This window comes from Onychomys torridus, chromosome 17 (assembly GCF_903995425.1).
Source record: "Onychomys torridus chromosome 17, mOncTor1.1, whole genome shotgun sequence".
Taxonomy (NCBI): domain Eukaryota; kingdom Metazoa; phylum Chordata; class Mammalia; order Rodentia; family Cricetidae; genus Onychomys; species Onychomys torridus.
The window spans coordinates 47,631,163-47,653,703 of NC_050459.1; the positions used below are offsets into that span (position 1 = coordinate 47,631,163).

A 22,541-nucleotide genomic window follows, 5' to 3' on the forward strand; every position below is an offset into this window, starting at 1 on the left:
GTTTTTCCACATCCCCTCTTTACTAACCCTGGCCATGGCCAACCGGTTTCTTTTTCTCTCTGCTCTGAACTCTTCCAGATGCCTCTGGATGTTTCTTATCCACAATAATAAACCTCCCACCAAATCATGGAGTGACCATCTGGGTGGCTTCTTTATACTGTCCTCCCTTACAGCTCACATTGGAGGCACAGGCAGAAATCAGATAAAACAGAGCTAATCTGTAGTGCTGTTGTGCCGGGTGTGGACTGATCTAGAAAGGATTATATTAAGTCAGGTAACGCTGGCTCCCTCATATTCAAATTCAGGCTTAAATGTCAGTATGATGAGTATAAGTTGGAGTGAGTGTAGATGTGTGCTATGAATCTGGTAGACCTTGAGGGGAGGGAAGAGGAGCTGGGGAACCCATGGGACAAATGTGATGTGAAAGCAGAAAGGAGGCTTTGGAGAGGGTGAAAAGAAACATGAGTTTCAAGGATATGGGGGAGAAAATAGGAGGAGAGAACAGAAACACATTTGTCTGACATTGCAGTAATGAGATCTAATACTGTATATGCTAATAAAAAAATTAAAACATCCACCAAAAAATGAAAATGTCTCTCCTAGGAAGAGAGTTTGAGGTCTTCTGGATTCTCTTTACTTTCTAAGAAGAAGAACCAGGAGAAGACTGGATCTTTCATCCATTACTAAAAAGTTGCTGTCTCTAAGACTACAACACCAGTTGTCTTCCAAGATTTAATAAATGCTTTTAGCTTAAAAAGAGAGCTTGCGTTTTTATCCTACAATCAATGGGAGAATATTCAGGGATTTACCCAGAAGAATGGTATATACAGATCTGTGGTTTCTTTTTGTTCTTTGTACTGGGAGCAGAAGCACTATGGTTTCATATATGCTGGGCAAGTACCCACTACCTCTGCGATGGATTCCTAGTCACCAAACCCTTGTTTTGAATGTTCAACCTGTTAGGATTCTGCCATTCCTCCAGCTGCATGACCACACATGCTCAGTTCAGTAGCTAAGTAAGGGGTCTTATGTCATATGTCATCCGTGTGCTTCGTGATTACATAATATGTGAGGTGTGGTCATACAATCTGCACATGCATGGCATAGTTCTGTAAGCCCACATGCACATGTGCAGGAGAATCCTTAAAAAGCTGGTCATTCCCCTCTCTTCTGCTCTCTCCTCCTCCCTCCTCTCCCTTCTCCTCAGGTGTCTCTTCCACAGGCCTGGCCATGCTCTCTTCTATCCCCTGCCCCCTCCTCCTAATAAAGCTCTGATACTGGGTTTTGTCATGCCTTGTGACCTGTCTGGTAACAGCGCCGCTTATTTAAAACCAACACAACCTGATCACAGTATAACCGAGGAGACTGTTGCTGGATATTCAATCACACTGTGAACCCAAGTTCACATTTGCATTAATTAAATAAAATCAACCTTGGGTCAGGAGGCTGAGTTAGCAACTAGTTGACAGAAAGTAATCATAGAGTCAGAGGGTATCTGGTAGATGATAGAGAAATGCACAGGAAGTAGTAGAAGGCAGATCTCTTTCAGAGAAACTGGCCAAGAGATGTGGTCAGCTAGTTGCGACTCAACCTCTCTGGGCTAGCAGGTTTTCAACCTAGCCTCTGACTCCGGAGTCTTATTGATAAATAGAATGAGAGAGATTTAATTCAAAGCTGTATTTGGTGGCAACCACAGAGCTGGTGCCTGCAGGGAAAAAATTCCCACCAGACTGCAGCCTGAGTAGCTGGGCCATGGCCAGAAAAACATGCCAATAACTGCAGAGCCACAGTTAGTGGCTGAAACAGCAGTAGATTAAAGTGCAGGCTCTGTGCTGATGGAAAAACAGCAGGTGACTGGAGAAATGGCAAACAGAATAAAGCATGCAACTTCTCAAAGCACTCTGAAGGAATCCAAAACCAACCACATAAATACTCAAACTGCATATCTGGAAGAGGCATGTTGGAATAGAGAGACATGGATATGCAGATAGAGAAATTGAGTCAGGCTATATTGGGCAACAGTCCCCAGCTGTAAAAAAAAAAAAAAAAAAAAAAATGTGCTTAGTCTGATCCTGATACTTCGTGGTAGTGTGTGTGTGTGTGTGTGTGTGTGTGTGTGTGTGTGTGTGTGTATGTATGTGTGTGTGTGTGTGAACCCAGCCCCTCTAAATGTGATCTGCTTTCATCCCATGGAAAGGTTGGGGCCCCTTGCCATTTTAATAGAGCAGTCTCAGCCTGTTGAGATTGAGTCTGCCTCCCTACTTTCCTTTTCTTCTAAGTAGAGCCAGCATTGGTGGTTATGATAGAGTGTGAAATGAGAGGGTATGGAAAACAAAAATAGAAAAAAATAAAACCCACCAAAGCCACCCCGGCACAGCAGCTTTTGTTGTTAGTGACTGTTAATCTTCCAGACAAATAGGGGAAGGCTGGCCTGGTCATCAGCTGATTTTGTATAGCACCTAGTTACAGACTAATAAATTCTGTTATTGACTGGGTCATAGCTACTGGAAGAAACAGGGATCCATTATTTTGTGTTGTATATTATTTGATTCATGAAGTGTGTTTTCAATATTTATTTTATGTTTTTCATATTTAGTACAGGGACGCCTAAGGGAATTCCTGTTGTTTTTGACAATATCTAAAGAAAGTTTCCTTTTAAAACACACCATTTATACCCTATCAAAAGAAGCTTTTAAGCAAAATTATTTGAGATGCAGTCAGTTGGAGGTCCAATTTTAGTGGAATTTTACTTGTATTCAATTTTAAAGGAGAGCTGATTTTTTACAGGGTAAGTAGTTCTCACGAAGCCTGTCTTTCAAATCCACCCACTCGAGTTCTCCCTCTTGGGAAATTCCGCAATGCAGAGGCTGCTGCCTAAGCTGGGGAGGGAGGAAGCCAACGCAGAACTGCAGAGACTCTAAAAGAAATCTGAGAAAGGACCGCAATTCTGTCCTGGGGAGGGAGGAAGCCAATGCAGAACTGCAGAGACCCTAAAAGAAATCTGAGAAAGGACCACATTTCTGTCCTTTAGTCACACATCGAATAGTCTCACTTCCCATTTTCAGTGGTTTTCTTAGCAGTGTGTTTATTTCCAATGTATTATAAAATTCTTTTGAGGGTGGTAAATCAGTATTCTCAAGTCATCTAAAAAAGCACCATGGACTATCTATCACCAGCCAAAACAAATGGGCAGTTACAGCTCCTCATTTGCTAGATAAAGGGAGGGATATCCAGGGAGAAGAGATATTATCTGTTCGAGTAGCTTGTAAGGTTTTTTCAGCCTCTGAAACATGATTGTTATTTAGGGAAAGCGAACTTACTTGTTGTTTTGACTCCAATCACAGCCGAACACGGCAGCCGGGTGTTTATACTTGTGTAGAATTTTCCCATCAATTGTTCGAATGATACTAAAATCAGGTAAACAAAGTCAGAAGTGTAGGTTTCAAGGGTCAGTATTCTGAGATAAAAGCCATCTCTGCAAATTGCAAAGAACATTTAAAGGAAGAAGAGGTACCAGGTATGGTAGCACAGGCTTTTAATCCCATTACTCAGAAGACAACGGCATGTAGATGTCTGTGAGTTCAAGGTCAGCCTGATCTACATAAAAAGTTCTAGGTCAGCCAAGGTTATATAGAGAGACCTTGAAACACACACACACACACACACACACAGAGAGACACACACAGAGATACAGAATCACACACAGACACACACACAGACATAGAATCACACAGACACAGACTCACATATACACACAGACACACACACACACACACACACTACTCATACACACACACAGACTCACACACAGTGAGTATATGAGAGAGAAAACTGTTATACATAAATGATACCAATTACAAGTCTACTTCACATAATATGAATTACCATAATCCATTTAGATCAAATTAGAGATGAAAACTGATTCAGAAGCTATTTTGTTGAAAAGATTTCTTAATTATAGAAAAAGTATAATTTTATGTACTGTCAAATGTGATATAATATATATTAGATTTTCAGCTTGAAATTTAAGTGCTTAAACTTTATTTTGATTGCTCATTCACAGAGTTCATTCAATATACTATTTTGCCAAGATCAAAACTTACGTTATAGTATTTTCCCCGATGTATATTCAATAATGCAACATAAATTCAGAGATCCTTAATGCAGGAAAGTATCCTTTATAATTTGATCGCAGGAAATAATCTCTGATAACCTATTTTATTATTGCCACAATCCAAGTGCTATTGATTTCCTTGGAGATACAAGAAGCTGTTCCAGATCTCTGTGGAAGATGCTTTGGAACCACATTGGGCCTGTCAAAACTTACTAGGGGCCTGACACTGGAGATGGTTGATGCTGACAGATGGAGATAAATAATGCCCTGAAGATTCATGGCAAAGTTAATTATGGATTATTTAATTTAAGAAACCTTAAGCATGTCTTTGTGAGTTTAGTATATCTCAATGATCAAATCACTCTTTATGGAGAAGAGCCATTCATGGTGACTTGTGAAGTAAGCTTCTGTTTACCGTTGTTCTTTTTCTTTCGGTTGTAATTTTCTAGACAAGGGTGAAAAAATTAGACCTTGTACAGCAAACTCTAACAAAGGCAAGTTCCCCCACCCTCAATGAGCAACTCTGTAGTGCAGAGTAGCATTGACTTAAAACAAGGTAATTGTTTCTGTAGGGTTTTTTACTTGGAAATTCATTTTTTCCTGGGGCTTGTCAGAATTAAGAAAGCGTGTATGTCTGAAGCATAGTGAAATTAGCTCCACAGGAGGGCCTTTTACCCCACTGTCATATTCCTGTTTTCAACAGCTTTCATCTTTTTATAAATAGTGGGATCTGTAAGTCTGGGAGTATTTTATATTACTTAGCGTCTCTTAAATTTTCTAGGAAATTGTGTTCCCATAAGGCAGTTCTTTCAGTTCAGTGTTTTCATTTAGAAGGCAAAGTCTGTGCCAGCCATGGTGGCAGACACTTGTAATCCCAGACTTGGAAGGTGGAGGCAGGAGGATCAGGAGTTCAAGATCATCCTTAGCTACATAGGGAGTTGATGGCCAGACTAAGCCTTAAGAGACCCTGTCTCAACAAAACAAACTCTATATTTGGTTCATTTTGTGTTTTGAAATGCTTTTGCATTGCATTGTTCCTTAATAATGATATATCACACCAATAGAGCATGTGCCTATGTGGGGATTTAAATAAAACTTATAATGATACATTGTACAAACAATATACAACTGAGATGATCCAAGGCATCCTTTCTATACAGATTAACTTCCTACCATCGGATATAGTGCTTACCAGAAACCATCCCCACTGCAGGTTGCTATTCGTTTAGAATCTTTGTGACTCCAGGCAATGTAGAATATTACATTTTTCCCATGCTTAAAAAAATATAAAACCATTATCAGTAAACATTAATTATCCATTTAAAAAATTACATATTTCTAGGAATCATTTTTATTAGTAACTCCTAGGTGATACTAGCATTGATATTAATGTCAGTGGCAGAAATCTGAATATATATATATATGCTTATACACAGACAAAATTTTTATGTGTATGTGTGTATATGATGTGCATATGTTCATGTATGTGCATGTGTGTGAAAAATGGGTATACCTGTCATGGCATGTGTGTGGAATTTAGAGGACAACCTTAATTATCAGTCCTTACCTTCCACAGTTTTTTGAAATGATTTCTTTTTGTTGTTCACAGCTGCATGTATCAGAGTATCAGACCCTCAAATCTCCAGGTATTATCCTATACTGTTTTCCACAAAGTGCCTTGTACAGACATAGGGATTCCAGCACATACGCTACTGCATTTTAGGTATGTGTTTTAGGTAGGTTCTGAAGATTCAGACTCAACTTCCCCACTTTTGTGGCCAGCAGTTTACCCACTTATACTTCTCCCCAGTGTCACGTTCAAAGTGGGTCCCCAAACAGTAGTGCTGCTGACAATGTCCTGAATGGCAGTGGAGACTTAGCTCAGGCTGGACTCTGACTGGGTAAATAGGACTGCTATGTAAAGTCAGCCTTCCTCAGCAATCTTGTGAAGTGGGTTTCTGTCAGGAGAAGCCATTACTTCCTTAGCTGCCTCTGCAGCCAACTACCTCCTGAGATGAGAACTCCAGTTCCCTATTAACTCAAACAAGTCCCTAACAGGTCAAAGTCCCACAGCCAGCTCCTAGGCTGTTCCCTTCCACCCCCACTACTCTGCTCCTAGGCTGTTCCAGCTTACAGGCTCCCTCCTCCCCACAACCTGTCTTTTAAAAACTGGCAAGGCTCTCCCTGCTTTTTTTTTTTTTTTTCTTTTGATACTCTCTTTGTCTTCTGGAAGACAGCCTGACAGTTTGAATTCCCCAATAAACCTTTATTTCTACTCATGGAGGGGTCAAGTTCAGTGGTTTCACCAGACCCTCACTTACACTCAGAACCTGAATACACATTTTAAGAATATATAAAGGAGTGGCCATGCTTAAAAACAGATTTAGTAGGCATAAATTAGGCTCTAGTTTTGTTAGACACAAAGTTAAAAGTCGAAGTTGGCTTCTTTGGCCATCCATAGGACTTAGAGTTACTTGTCTGTCCCTGTGAAGTCCAGTATCCAGTTGCTAATATTCACCTTATTGCATCAAACACAGTCTACCACAACTAATGTATAATGTCAGCAAGTATTTTTGCTCTAGTTTCAAAGGTTTATTTTCATTAAGATATTTGGAAAATTTCCAGGACTGAAGAAGCCCTAAAGAGGTGTAGTTCTAGCTCACTTGAGGAGAACTTTCAAAGCACTTGAATCTAGTAAGCTGGGAAATGCCTGTCAACAACTGTGTGATGAGAAAATAAAAGTTGGAACCAACCCATTCCCAGATTTTAATCAAATTTTCTCTGTTTTATGAATTGCTGAAATCATGGCTGTTATTAGAGTAAAGCCAAAGGAATTTATAACCTCCATTTTAAAGATGACTTATAAGAACATTGCCTCAAATTGTTAAGATAATTTTCAGTGGTTTTTATTTCTTTGAAGGGCCACAGAAGGTAAATTTATACAAGTGAATTAAAAATGGGATTAGTCCCTCTATATTTGTAAAGTGCACATGCACTTTTAAAAAAAACATTGTAAGATTATAAATTTTGTTTTGACTTCACTTACTAGAGGCTCTTTTGACCCTTAGCTCTAATGTCATTAAGGATAGATACCTCTTTCATATAAAGCAACTTCTAAAATCAAGATCTCAGACTTTGAGATCTTTGATCTCTGGTTAGAATAATGGGATCTCATGGCCAGGTGCTAGGCTGAGCTCTAGGAGTCCAATTGATGAGAGAGAGAAAGGATTCTATGAGCAAGGGACATCAGATCATGATGGGAAAACATACAGAGATGGTCAGGTAAACTAGTGGAAACCCATGAACTGTGGACCAGTAGCTGTGGATCCCCTATAGGACTGGACTAGGCCCTCTAGATATGCAAGACAGTTGTTTAGCTTGAACTGTCAGGATCTGTCCCCGGTGCATGAGGAGCCTTTTTGGAGCCTAATGTCTAAGGTGTGACACCTTGCGCAGCCTTGGTGCAGGGGCTAAGGGCTTGGACCTGTCTCAACTGAATGTACCAGGCTCTGCTGACTCCCCATTGGGAGACCTTGACTTGGAAGAGGTGGAATGGGGGAGGGCTTGGGGAGAAGGCCAGGGGATGGGAGGAGGGAGGATCTGTGATTGGTATGAAAAATGAATAGAAGAATTCTTAATAATTTTTAAAAAAGGAAAAAAGAATGGGATCTGAGTATCTCTGGCCTTGGGTGGATAGAAGACATTCTATCTAAATTGCTCAAAAGATCCTAAGATTTCTATCTTTTCAGAGGCTTTCTGGGAAAGAAGAAAGACATACCAATGCCTCCTACCTTAACAGGTCATTTAAATATACCTGTTGATTATCTATATAGGAAGACACCCTTTAGGAAAGCTATCTGTTCCATTGACTTTAGGAAAGACATAAAGCCTACTTAAGCAGGTAAGTGACACAAGACCTTCAGGAAGCTTAGAGGAAGGCTACAGAAAGGTCCTGGTTACATTGTAACCTATAGTTTTGTCTTACTGGCCTGTAATCCTCTTCAGTGCACCCCAGGAAACATCCTATTATTTCATTAAAAAAAATCCTGAGATCTCTTTGAACATTGTCACTTCAAAAGTCTGCAAAATCATCCATATGGTTATTGTTAAGACATGTAGACATGATACTCTCTTATAAAAAACCCTCACCCATGTTCTGGGTGCATATCATACTTTGCTTAAATATATGTCTCTTTTTCCCTAAATGACCACACTTAAATCTATGTTGAAATCATACACACATACACACAGAGAAACTTCCATCTGCTTCAACCTGACTGACCGCAGATTATCTGTGCAGAAACATCTCATCATGGAGCTTTGTTTCTCAATCCTACTAAGAAGATAGTTACAGAGCTTGTTGTGCAATAACAGAATTTGAAAGAAGATCAAAGCAATGGTAGAATCTAACTTCATCATGTTGTATGTGAAGAAATAGGTTCATGACAATAAAATGAGTCTATAGCCAGAGATATTGCTAACAGAACTGGGTATTGTAGTGAAGCTATTTCTTCGGCCTGGCCATTGCCATCATAAGCCATTGTTACCCTGACCTATCTTGGCTCATATGTCTGGAAAAAAAATAAGTACAATTCAGTGATGGTCTGGTCTACACTAATGTTAATGAGGCTGTCAATACTCCCTCCTAGAAGAAGGGACTAAGTCACTACTCACTCCTGCCTTAGATGCATCTGTCTTAGAGGTTACTGGAGTATACACAAGGGGAAAGATGGACTACAGGGGTCTTTGGTGATGTTTCTACAAGGTGGATCACATTAGAGGAGGGAGCTTCCCAGTGGTGGTCCGTTTATCAGTAATACTTGCTTTTTACATAACCACAATAAACCCAAAGGTTCACAAAGCTGGACTTGAATGGAATTCTGTTTTGGGTGTTTGAGCCGAAAATTCTTTGTGATTTTACAGAAAATGTCATAACACTAGGTAATACTTTGGGATTTCTGAGTTTAGTCTTCTACCCATTATTTATTATTTGCTTAGATTTTGTGAAAAATGAATAGAAAAATTCTTAATAATTTTTAAAAAAGAAAAAAAAAGAATGGGATCTGAGTATCTCTGGCCTTGGGTGGATATATGACATTCTATCTAAATTGCTCAAAAGATTGAAATTCTTTAAGATGAATTTTTCTAAATTCAGTTGTAATTCTCAAATTCATCCTGGATTATCAGTAGTTCCTTGCAGTGTCTTCTAATTGGGAAAACATACATACTATTGTATTGTTAAACACTGAGATGACACATTTACATAATATGCAGTAAGACATAATGTGACTTGACAGCAATAAGTTAATCTTACCTCATTAAATCGCTGTATCATTTTGCCCTTTTGAACATCCCAAATAAAAGCACCATTTTGGGAAGTCGCACCAGCAATGCAATCCAAATCACCTTAGAACACAATTGGTTGGAGATTATACATTTAATATTTTTTACAAATGCGATTCTCTTTAAAAATGCAATTTTTGAAAAGGGAAGACTTGAAATTTATTTAAAATTGTAGTTGATAGTTTTTTTTTTGTGTGTGTGGGGGGAAGGGGCATGTGCATGCCTTTGGAACTTAGAGGAAGATCTGTAGGAATTGGTTCTCCCAGTCTGCAATTCAGGTACCAGGGGATTAAACTCAGGTTACTGGGCTTGGCAATAATCTCTGTTACCCACAGAGCCATTGCACTGGACACATAGTTGACATATTTATACTGGAAATTTTCAAAATATAATTACATAACTGTTATCAATGTATCAACTATGAAAGAGAACAAAGCAATGAATATATTAGCTATATAACTTCAATAGTTACATGATCAATTTATGTAGTTTATAGGCCCTACTAAATTTTTTGGAACATATCTCTAGTAACATTTGTGATCAATCAATAAATCAGTTGAAAAGACAGGAATAGCTCTGTTATCAAACCAAGTCGTATAGGCACAATCCCCCAGGTTATCAGTAACTCTTAAGTATTATATGAATGCAGAATGTGTTACTACTCACATTTCCCGACTATCTAGTAATACTTTAATGATTATGAAAATATTTTTGGAAGCTTATCAAATAAAAAATTTTCAGTTGAAAACACAAATAATAATACTTCTTATTAAAAAAAATGAAAAAATACACGAAAATTTTCAGGAAAAATTTTATCATGCAAAATCCATTAATGTTTAAAGGCATAGATCTACAAATACAGCTAAAGCTAGATAATATACAAATCATCTAGATTTACTGGAGGTTTTCTATGTGGCTGTTATCTTAATAGCCCAGGAATCAAAGTTCTTTTGCAGGTGAACTATGCTATTAAAGCCTTACATCTGACAGAAGCTGAACTGACAAAAATATTGCAATTAATTTGCCTCTACAGCCATTTGGAACAAGATTAAACCTGGATGAAGAAGATAAATTTGAATAAGATTTAGGAAAGTCACTTGATTTCATTCTGGATTTTAATAAAAGGAAGTCTTACCTGGAGCCCATGAAAGAGCAAAAATGACCCCCTCATTACCAGGAGAAGTATACACTGCTGTTAAGGTGTTTATATCCCAGACTTTTATAGTGCCATCAAATGAAGCTGTTGCTAAGAGATTTGGATCATCAGGTTTGAATTTGCAGTCAAATATAGTTTCCACGTGGCCCTAGAATTCATCATTTTTTTAAAAAAATCATATTATGGAGGAACACCTTATTAATAAAGCATACTACATAATAAAGTTTATACATGTACAGTGAAAAGAACAGACATAAGGTGATAATTTTCATTACTTGTACATTTTTTTCTGCTGCTGTGCTTTCAAATTTCAGCTTTGGAAACCTGAAAACTCACACTGAAAAATAAAATATTTCTTGTTTTCTTTGTGCCAAAAGGAAAGGATATGCGAGAGAGGAAAACATAGAATTTTCCTTAATTTTAAAGCCCTGTTTGGAAGGTTTTGATGCCCAGTGAGGCAGCAATCATATGCAGACCTTCCAAATGCGAAGTGATGCCTGAGGGTCTGGCCTCATCAACATATCAACCTGTTAGTATTATTTAGAAGTGGTAGAAATTTTAGGAGGTATGGCCTCATGTACAGATGGAGGTCTTGGGGGCCCTGCTTTAAATGCAAAAAGCATTTCTCCCACTCCATCTCTGCTTCCTGGCTTCCAAGAGAAGAGCACACTCTAATCATTTTTCTTCCAATAATATACTGCTTCCGCTCTTGCTTCTTTCTCTTCTGTGGAGCTAGGGATTAAACTGGGTCTCAAATATAAGGCAAACCCTGTACCAATCAGCCATAGCCACAGCTTTTTGTTACCCTGTGTTATTTTCTAAAATGTTTCAACAGCAAAAACAGCAGTATATATATATATATTATTACCTACAAAATAATGTCTAGCAATATTAATATGCAGGTGTATGTAAATATCACAAGTTTATACAAAATAAGCATTGCATTTAATAGAAGGAATAACCAGAGGACGTACCAATTCCCTAAGAAAATCCCACTTCTTGGTTCCCATGTCATAAAGCCCAACTCCACCATCCAAGAAACAGCACACAACATGACCAGGAGGAAGAGAAAATGCTTGATTCTGTGTCAAATTTGGGGGCGGAACTGCTTCACTTGTTGAGGAGGTATAAGGATTTTTTTTGGGAGACTGAGTTGAAACTAAAATATGATGAGAAAATAGCAATCACTTTCTCTAGAATAAAATCACAGGAATTAACTTATACTTCAACTTTCTGTTTTGTTCTAAATTCATAATCTATATCAATGAACACAATTTCTACTTCCTCAGAATCACCAAAAACGTGGAAATAGGAGTAAAAACTTGATTATGTTAAAAGAAATTTATACAAATACAGATAAACCAGTATGACTGAAAATTAGTCAAGAATCTTGGCCTTTTACAAAAGTGTAGCTTGTTATATTTATAATTTAAATATGACATTATTAGTTTTAAAAACAATCTCCTTTCAAAATACTACCATAGGAGGCCAGAAGACAGCTCAGCAGTTAAGAGAGCTCACTGTGTAGTCATAAGTATGAAGGTTAGAGTCCAAGTCCCTATGTAACTAATGAGTTACATATATGCGTGTCCCACAAATATCTGAAGCTCCATCTCCAGTGGATCCAATGCCCTTTTCTACCTCCACACACACAGGCATACACACATGTGCACATATACTCCACAATTACATGGAGAAGACACATAGGCACATAAAATGAGCAGTGCAAAAACTTCATACCCAACCACCCACATAGGTGATGTTTTTCTGTCAATGTAAAAAAAAACTTTATGAATTAATTTTCAAGTCAGTGCAAATTGCTTTTATTACTTAACACCATTGTAAATTATTAGTACAAACCTATTAATTACACAATGAAATAGGCATAAATACTTCATAGTATTTTATATTCTGTTTAAAATATAAGAAAGTCTTGTTGCATTCATTATAGATATTGCTCATGTCTTCGAGCCTGAGGATTACAGGAAGTCCAAACCAGAATAGATAATAATAAAAGAGGCATTTGAGAATAATCAGTTCAGTTCAATGACATATAGTATGGGTAAAAATTAATATGATCCATAATGTTCCCCTGATATTTTAATTATTTGATATCATGAGTGGTCTTGACAAACTTTATACATCAATCTTAGAATTCTTGTTGTTTAGAATTAAATGTCTTTATTTTTTAAATTTCATTTCATAATGGTTCTTAGTTCTTGGTATTGTATTTAATGCAAACTAGAAAAAAAATAAGCCTGGAAGTCTACCTAACAACAAAGTATTTGAAAGATACTACTCAAAAATGACAATATTAGTATGTGCTTCTTTACATTTTCTGGCTTTTTACTAATAGACATGGAAGCTTTTGTCATCAGGAAAATATGAAGGAAAATGATTCTGAGGTCTAAATCTTTTCAAGATATGAAAATTCATGACAAAACAAAGAAAGTAATGCATAAAGAAAAAGAACATAGAAGCATTGTACAATATTCTAGCTAGTCTCTCAATCAGCATCCACCAAACTGATTCTCTTAAGCCCAGGTTCAAATCCTTGAAAAGAGGGGGCTCTACCGATTGATTTAAGTTTACAAAAGTGATTGAGGTACAAATTATCAACGCCCTCTGAATTAGAAAAAAAACACATTAATTTTATCGCCATTGTTATTTATATTTGTATGAGGGAAAGTAGGCTTGAGTAAGGAGGAAATGACTATCCTAGATCAATGTACGTGCACGCGTGTGTGCATGTTTGTGTCTGAGCATATACTACACGCCTATGGAGGCCAGATGAAGGTGTCATATGTCCTGGAGCTGGAGTTACATGTAGTGTGAGTTGCTTAGTGTGAGTGCTGGGAACTAAACTCAAGTCCTCTGTAAGAACAAAAAGCTCTCTCTTAACCACTGAGCCCCAATCATAGAACATTTTTTTAATCAAAGGCCCCATCTTTGGCTATACAATACCCAGTGGTGATCCACAGAAACATATACATGCAGCCAACAGTGAATGAACTCAGCAGATTGTATTTATGTTGATTCTTTTATGTATATCTGTAACAGCAATGGTTAAAGGAGTCTGTGAATTTGGAGGGATCAGACATCAGAGGAGTAGAATAAATTATTTGATTATATTTTAATTGGAGAAAAAAGTTCCTTAGTCCATAGTTTCTGCAGTCACCATATGGACACACTACCCCCTATGCAGAACGATTACAGTGGACCTCATAGGAAGTCAATTTTATTCTTGCTTACTTTAATAAAAAGTCTACCTAAAAACTTACTCAAAGTTCCAGATTGTTTATTTAGAGCATGTAGAAAATCAGTAAATAACCAGAAAATAATGTGCAAAAACAAAAGACAGCAGAGATGACTCAAAATTCTATAAATTCAGTGACAATCCATGGCCAAAAGTAAAACCCAGATTTCTCAATTTTGTAATCCGAACACTGAGATTATTTTAACATTTTTTTTGCTATAAACTTTGTAGCTTGTAAATGAGGTATACTTAAGACATAAATTATACCTGCTGTGCCAATTTTATTTAAACCCATCATTCTTAATAATTCTTGTCAATATCATTGTTTCACCTCCCTCACAGCAGTAATTTAAGATTATCTGAATGTTATCATTCAGTGGCATTTTGCAAATGTAGGTTGGCTCTAAATAGTTTTATATTAGGAATACTAATTATTCTGTGGGTTTTGGGTTCCTTCAGTATGCATATTATCAAGGCTAAGTCTTTTTTGTTGTTGTTTTGTTTTGGGTTTTTGTTTGTTTTTCGAGACAGGGTTTCACTATGTAGCTTTGGTGCCTGTCCTGGATTTCACTCTGTAGACCAGGCTGGCTTCGAGTTTACAGAGATCTGCCTGGCTCTGCCTCCCGAGTGCTGGGATTAAAGGTGTATGCCACCATTGCCTGTTCAAAGCTAATTCTTTTAAATTCTTTTTTAGCAGTATAAAATATGTAATATATTTATACTGTGGTACCACTTTCTGTGCAGAAATAAATCTGTGTAGTATTAAAAAACTTTTATATTTTTACTTACATTTTTTCTTTGGAGGAGAATTAACTACATGTAAGCAGTGAAATCCCGTTTTCTTTAATTTAAAATTATCGATAGGTGTTGTTCTTGAAACATTCCAAATACGTAAAACACCCACTTGAGAATCTAGTCAGATCATCAGAAATGCAAATGTCAACATATTTGTTTGACACTAAAATACCCAGTCATAGAAGTAACAACAAAGACTTCCAGAGGCAATCACTGATATCATTTACATATTAATGATGCAATCAAAGAAATGGCTGATATCCTGCTCCAGTTTTAAATTTGGGGCATGTTTATTTTTTATTTCATTACACTCTGTCACTGCGTTAGAAACTGCCTTCCCTAAAAGCTGTCCACTGTGAAGATCATTATACAATATGACCACAAACAATCTCCTTGGACAACACTCATTCTAGGAAATGGTCAGGCAAAGAAAGTTATCCACGTCTAACACTAAGCAATCTCTTTATATTGAAATGTCTACAACTACTCATTATCTGCTTTCAGCCAAATAAATGCAACATGCTTGAAAATCAATTACAAAATTGCTCTCTCTTCCAAATCTCTCCTCAATAGCTTGCGTTTGAGAATAGTCTGTCTATGCCTCAAACAATCACACATAATATTACCTTATTACCCGGTAATTTTACCAGTGTTTTTAAGTTAACAGAATTATTAGTTCACATAACAGTTCTACACTGATGCTCATAATAACAGTGTTGGTCATAATCACCTAAAGTGTGACTAGTATGAATAGCGACCAATGACAACATCTGGAATGGGATATTATTTATGACAGGAAGGAGTGACAAAACTGGTCTATGCTACACCACAGACGGATCTTGAAAATACTGTGTTAAGTGAAAGGAGCAAATACAGAAGACCACATTTGGAATGATTGCCTAAAATGCCCCAGACAGGCAAACTCGGAGAGAGGAAGTAGATTCTCTGTTTATATGCACGTGTGCTTTTCAGGGTGGGGAGAGGAACAGTGGTACTTGGTTATTAGTGGATACAGGTTTTGTTGGGAAAAAATAAATACTCTGGATTGTGATAATGGTCATATAACCTTGAGAATACACTAGAAACCACTGAACTGTGGATAAAACTGGTGAATTTTGTGGCATATGAAGTTTATCTTACTAGTAATAAATATGTTTATTTTTTCTTATCTACTATTCATAAAGTCCCATAAACTTACTTACAAATTAGGAATCCATCTATTTTTATTTAAATTAAATCTGTAAAAGTAAAACAAGTATATAATCCCACAAACTATTGAGGTGAAAAATATTATTTTATGCCAAGTACATGAATCACTCATGGAATAAATGTAACTCTCATGGAATAAATGTAATGCTCATGGAATGGTTGACTGTCTTCTCTCTCTCTCTCTCTCTCTCTCTCTCTCTCTCTCTCTCTCTCCCCTCTTATTTCTCTCTCTCTCTCTCTGAGCCTTAGTAAACAGTAAAAGTTGGATATTACATTGCTATTGCTATTCCTAAACTCTTCCATCGCCTCAGATTTCATGAGCTACCTTTGACAGCTTCTGTCAGGCAGGAACTACATACTACTTTCATTTTTAAATCTGATTGAAGATACTAACTATCTTAGCATATCTGGTGATGATCTGTTAAAATTAGTGAGGCTAATCAGGCTCCTATCAGGAAATTTGATTATTTTCCAATCAATGCCTTCGATGTCCTCTCTCCATACCTGGAATCCAACTGTTTGCTGTTTGTGCACATATAAACACAGGTGTGTGTGTGTGTGTGTGTGTGTGTGTGTGTGTGTGTGTGTGTGTGTGTATCTATATCTATATCTATCTACATCTATATCTATCTATCTAGATAGATAGATATAGATGTAGATATATATTACAATGTATTTCTACATGCAGGAAATATAATGCCTTAATTTAACTTTAACCATGTCAGTGACACACTATAAATTAGACACTATTTTAAATATTTGTAATGTTAATTAACAAATTTTATGAAATCAACTAACAAAACACAATTGATCTAATTCAGTTCATGAATATTCATGGATTTGACAAATTCAGGAATATGGATACATTTACCTCCAGTTATAAACATGCCTGGAGCACTGGGAACCCAGGCTAAGCACTGCACAGACACTGCTGCACTGGGAAAATTAAACGTTGTGATGCAATAAAGTGATTCAGAATCCAGCAGGCGAATCCCATAATGCAAATTAGCCACCAGAAGATAGTCAGTGGATAGTGGGTCCCACTCCAGGGCTGTCACTGGATCCTCTTCCTCTGTTCCTTCAAGAGACTCAGGTCTCAGAACGTGCTTCTGATGTTTACTACCTATTTCATAAAAAGAAACTTGTTTCAAAGAGCATCAAAGGTCAGTGTTTCATTCATGGTCTCTACTGTATGTCACCAGTTCTGAGACTCCCGAGAGCATGATCTGGCTTTCCTATATGGAAGGAAGGCATGGCTGACATGCGAATGGGAGAACTGTTAGCCCAATGATGCCAGTCAAGGTTAACTGCTTTATTTGGATACTCCCGAGTGCTTGAAGTATTCTTCATATTTATTACAGAAAATCTAGAAGAAAAAGATTTGCTTATCTCATAAGGAAAAAAAGTTTCACTTCCTCATGACGGGACAGGGACAGGGAAGCAGTTGTGGAATAGAGAATATCAGTAAAATGTTTTTCATAAGCAAAGACAGTAACTTCGGAGTTGGTTGCCTAGACCCACACTCAGGTTCTACACTGACTAGCTTTGCTCTCCTGAACAAGCCACGGTCTTTGATGCCTAAGCTTCTCTGGCTTTATAATGGAGGATTCAAGATTTGCTGGCAGAGATTTTGACATTACATGAGTAGTTCACTAAAGAGCTTATCACATAAGGATGTGTCATAAATAGCATTACAGCATTTACAGTAATTCCGTTCTCATTCTCCATCATCAGTTGTCATCATTCAAACCAGAGCATTAAAACAAGGAAACCAGAATAAACAAGTCAAATCAAATTTACAACGAATTATCAGAAATCGTTTTTGCTTTTGTAAATTAAATATATAGGTAGCAGTGGGGAAAAGATGTGTCACTGAGGAATCACATGAGAATTCCTCTGGAGTTCCCTTATTCCCAAAAGATAGCCAATGAGGCAATTATACATAGACAATGTAAATAGGAAAGAAATATTTTGTAGTTTGAAGAATTATAAATTTCAGAGGATGTATTTGTTTAAAAGTACATGATTATGGAGTGCAGGAAGACAGCTCAGTGCTTGCCTTGAAAGTATAAGGATCTGTATCTAATCCCCAGAGCCAGATAAAAATGCTGGGCATGAGCATATATAGTTTATAGTCGTAGCATTCTGGAATTGGAGACAAGTGGATTCCTGGAGCTTGCTGATCAGCCATTCTAGCTCTGTATCCTTAACTTTCTCTGGTCCCATCTGGCCTGAGGTCTCGTGTCTCTCTACCCCCTCATCCCCCGTCCTGCAGCTGCTTATAAAATCACTACTCAGAGGCTTAATATTAATTGCAAATTATATGGCTTATGGCTCAGGCTTCTTACTAGCTAGCTCTCATAACTTAACTCAACCCATAACTAATAATCTATGTATGGCCACATATTCTGTGGCTTTACCTGCATCCCATTCCATGTTGCTCCTTGGATGGTGGTTTGGTATTTCCCTTTACTCTCCTTCCTCCTCGCACTATCTCTCTTGGATTTTCCCACCTGGCTCCATCCAGCCCTGCCATAGGCCAATGCAGCTTTATTTATTAGCCAATGGGAGTAACACATATTCACAGCCAACAGAAAGACATCCCACAGCATAGCTCTATGGGCAAGCTCCATGTCAGTGTGACAGACTGTCTCAAAAGTTAAGGAGATGGCATTATTGAGGAATGATGCCTGAAACTCTTCTCTGGCCTCGACACAGACACATGTGCACATGTACCTGCACACAAATGTGCATCTGCAAACGTACACACACGCACATACAACATACACACACACACACACACACACTTGCAAGTTCACCTACACACACATTCACTCCCCCACAGAGGAACACACACATCAAAAACAAAACAAAAAGCAAAACAACAACAATAAAAAAAACTATACAATCACTCTAGTTTCAGTCTCATAATTATGTTCTTTTCAACAAATCAGAACACAGAAGTAAAAACAAGTTAATATCCCTTAGCTATATCAACTATTTACTTACAAGGTGAATTTAGTATCTTATTATTTAGCTCACAAAACCATGTTATTTTAAAAATACACTGCTTATCTTAAATAGGTAGTATTTTATTCAGAATTTTACTTACATACTCACAGAGGATAGATGTGTGATTTTATTCATTTAGCTTTATCTACTTTGTATATTAAAATAAAGATAGGTTTAATGTTGAATAGATGGACTTAGGCAGGAAAGTGTTTGCTATGTGAGCATAGGACCAGAGTTTGGATCCCTAGCACCTGGAGCTAAAACTGGGCAGGGCAGGGCTAGACTGGCCAATAGTGACCACATCGTTCAGTGAGAGACACTGTCCCCAAAATAAGATGGCGGGGTAATTAAGGGAGATGCCTGATTTTGTCCTTTATCCTTCATGTACAGATGTGGACTTGAAAATACCACACACACACACACACACACACACACACACACACACATCACATCACATACACACTCCCACACACATACAGACATATGCACACACTCCCCACATACATTTTTAAAGAAAAAAATTACATTTTATTTATCAAAATAAGTACTTCTTAACTGCCTATTTGGTGTGATAGAAAGCGATGTGCATAATAATTATGAAATTGAAAGAGTTATTTATAAAGAGGACTTATTAGCAAAGACTATTTCTTAAGAAATCTGGGTATTTGCTTGTACCAGTTAATTTTGTGTTCTTTCAAATGTATCTTAGTATGTAAAAAAATTCAAACCATGGAAACAAAATGGGAGAATTTGAACTGTGAATGCTGTCAGGTGTGTCCAAGCTTTGTGCACTTCACGAAGACATTGTCATTTACAAAATTCACAGGCTTGGGTTGGATATGCCTGAATCAAGTTGTTTCAAACCCCTGTAGTTAAATGATAATGGATTGCATTCATCACTTCTTTTCTGGGATCCTTGCATTTTTATAGTAAGAAATAGAAAAAAAATGAATCCATAAAATTTTGTGGCCAGTTACCAGAAAAATATAGCTGATAATATTTTTATTTATATGTGCTACTGATGTGCTATGGGATGTCTTTCTGTATGCTGTGAACATGTGTTGCTCTGATTGGTTGATAAATAAAGCCGTTTGGCCTATGGCAGGGCAAGTTATAGCTAGGCAGGAAACTGAAGAGAGAGACAGGAAGAAAGGCAGAGTGGAGAGACACCAGCACCACCAGGAGAAGCCACATGTGAAAGTACTGGTAAGCCACAGCCACATGGCAACTTACAGATTAATAGAGATGGATTAAGTTATAAGAGCTAGGTAGCAAAAAGCCTGCCATAGGCCATGCAATTGGTAATTAACATTAAGCCTCTGAATGATTATTTTATAAGTGGCCATGGGACCTTGCGGCCAGGAGAGACCAGAGACACCTTCCGGCAACACTGATGTTATGCTTTATTTATAAAATCAAGTTTCTTGGCCTATCAGATAAGAAGAAAATCTTGTGATGGACGTTTAGCAGCTTCTATGTTAAAAACAGTAGTTAGGGAAAGTTGGGGTTGAAAAACTGAAGTTGATATAGCACACAACTGTTAAATTTTTGATTTTGAGATGGTTAAAGTAAAGAGTAAAGAATTCATGTAAGTTTACACAATTCACTGTGGCCATAAGGGGAAAACTATAAAAGCAACAAATAAAATATATACTCACAAAGAAAACTTTCTCCAACCAATTTTAATTCTTTAGTAGTGTCAGAAAACTTAAACATATGGTATTTTTAATTATTTCATTCTTGAAAGAGCAATAATAAAATTATGTTTTATTATTGCTCAAATTTTAAAATGAATATATACCTGGCAATAATTCATAACAGGACTAGTCAGTCCAGTTAAGTAACTAGGAGTTCAAAGCTTCACTGTCCCTTTCTCTGTAAGGGGTGACATCTTTGATAAATAACGGCGGTATCGCAGTATCTCTAGCAAAAGGTAAATCATCCGTGGATGGTATTTTAGAAAACTGTTATACCTCCGGCTAAAAATTCTTGTTAATTTGACTTATTTGCTGTAAATGTGCAGATATAAAGAACTGATGTGAAAATTCCAAACAAAGACAAACAATTGACTAGAGTGTTGATTCAAACAAAGTTCCGCACAGAAGATAGAAGGTGAATTTTATGCCTTTCAGTAAAATTTGCTTCAAATGAACATTAGGACTCAGCACAATCCGGATAATCCTAAAATTCTGTGCAATTCGACTTTCAGCGCTGCTCGAATTTGGAGTCTGGAGAGTCCCCCACAGGCTCATGTGGAGAAGGTTTGGTCCACAGTTTGTGGTGCTGGTGACAGGGAGTGGGAGGTTGTAGAAGGCGCCTTGAAAAATCAGGTTCTGGCCGGGCGGTGTTGGCACACACTTTTAATCCCAGCACTTGGGAGGCAGAGGAAGGCGGATCTCTGTGAGTTCGAGGCCAACCTGGTCTACAGAGCAAGATTCAGGACAGGTACTAAAACTACACAGAGAAACCCTGTCTCAAAAAAAAAAAAAAAATCAGGTTCTGGCTCAAAAATAAAAGAAAAATTTATTTGTTTGTTTGTTTGTTTGTTTGTTTAGCTGAGGATCGAACCCAGGGCCTTGTGCTTGCCAGGCAAGCGCTCTACCACTGAGCTAAATCCCCAATCCGAAAAATATTTTTTAAAAGTAGATTGTACTGGAGGTTTTGGGTCACTAGGAACATGCCTTTGAAGGGAATAATGGGATTAACTTCCCTTCCTCTTCCCTTTTTTGCACTCAACACGTGATTAATAAGATTTTCCTGTCGTATGTTGTAAGTGGTAGCATGCTCACACAGGCTCAACGCAATGAGGATAATGGATCAGAGACTGGAACCTCTCACATTATGAGCTAACTAAGACAAAATAAACCTTTCCTTTTTTCAAGTTGTTTATTCTCAGACTAATATATGCATGTGAATAAGAATTATATTTGCTAAGAAAAACAGATGAGATCAAGATAATTAAACACTTACCAGGCTGAAAAATTGATATGCTTCCATCGATATGACCAAATGCTACTTTTCCCTTCTTTTGGGTGTGCCATCTAAATATACAGATATCAGACACAAAACCATGAGCTTCTTTGTGTACAGACACTCCACTGTCTGGTCCCGAGATGGTCCAAATGAGCAGAGGACCTTTCTGGGAAACGAAGGCAACAGCATCATCTGTGTTCCAGCACCAGCCGAGACAGGCAGGTGTCCCTGGAAAAAATTAAATGCAAACACACACAACAGAAAGATGTGCAAAAGATTCCTACAACTGTTGTTTGCATTGCACACTTATAAAATTGAAATATAAAGATTATTTCATTATTTTAAACAATCACCTTCTTAATTGGGAACTTTACTTACAAGATAATCTTTAAAACTATGTGAAATATACTTAGAGAATACCAATTCATTTAATCCAGCATATTTTATATATGAAATATGTAGGGTTACTCAATATGTTACTGTGTAGAGCTGCTAACAATTTTAACATTTAATAATTGGGTGAATATAATACTCATTTTCCACTAGATAGACTAATTTACTAGGGAGAAAAGAAAATAGAAATTAAAAACATCCAGGTCCACTGGGTGGTGGTGGCGCACACCTTTAATCCCAGCACACGTGAGGCAGAAGCAGGTGGATCTCTGTGAGTTCGAGGCCAGCCT

General features: G+C 37.4%; 1 protein-coding gene across 4 annotated transcripts in view; it reads right to left on the reverse strand.

Moving 5' to 3' along the window:
• Wdr17 (WD repeat domain 17) overlaps positions 1–22,541 on the reverse strand; it is an 87,880-nt gene that overhangs the window by 35,123 nt on the left and 30,216 nt on the right. For all 4 annotated transcript variants that reach the window (XM_036209479.1, XM_036209482.1, XM_036209481.1 and 1 more), the window contains 8 exons: positions 21,856–22,086; positions 16,745–16,996; positions 14,659–14,781; positions 11,588–11,772; positions 10,593–10,761; positions 9,429–9,520; positions 5,307–5,389; positions 3,321–3,407 (listed from right to left, as the gene is read on the reverse strand). In XM_036209479.1, the coding sequence (XP_036065372.1) occupies positions 3,321–3,407; positions 5,307–5,389; positions 9,429–9,520; positions 10,593–10,761; positions 11,588–11,772; positions 14,659–14,781; positions 16,745–16,996; positions 21,856–22,086 (1,222 nt within the window). The remainder of the gene's footprint in view (positions 1–3,320; positions 3,408–5,306; positions 5,390–9,428; positions 9,521–10,592; positions 10,762–11,587; positions 11,773–14,658; positions 14,782–16,744; positions 16,997–21,855; positions 22,087–22,541) is intronic.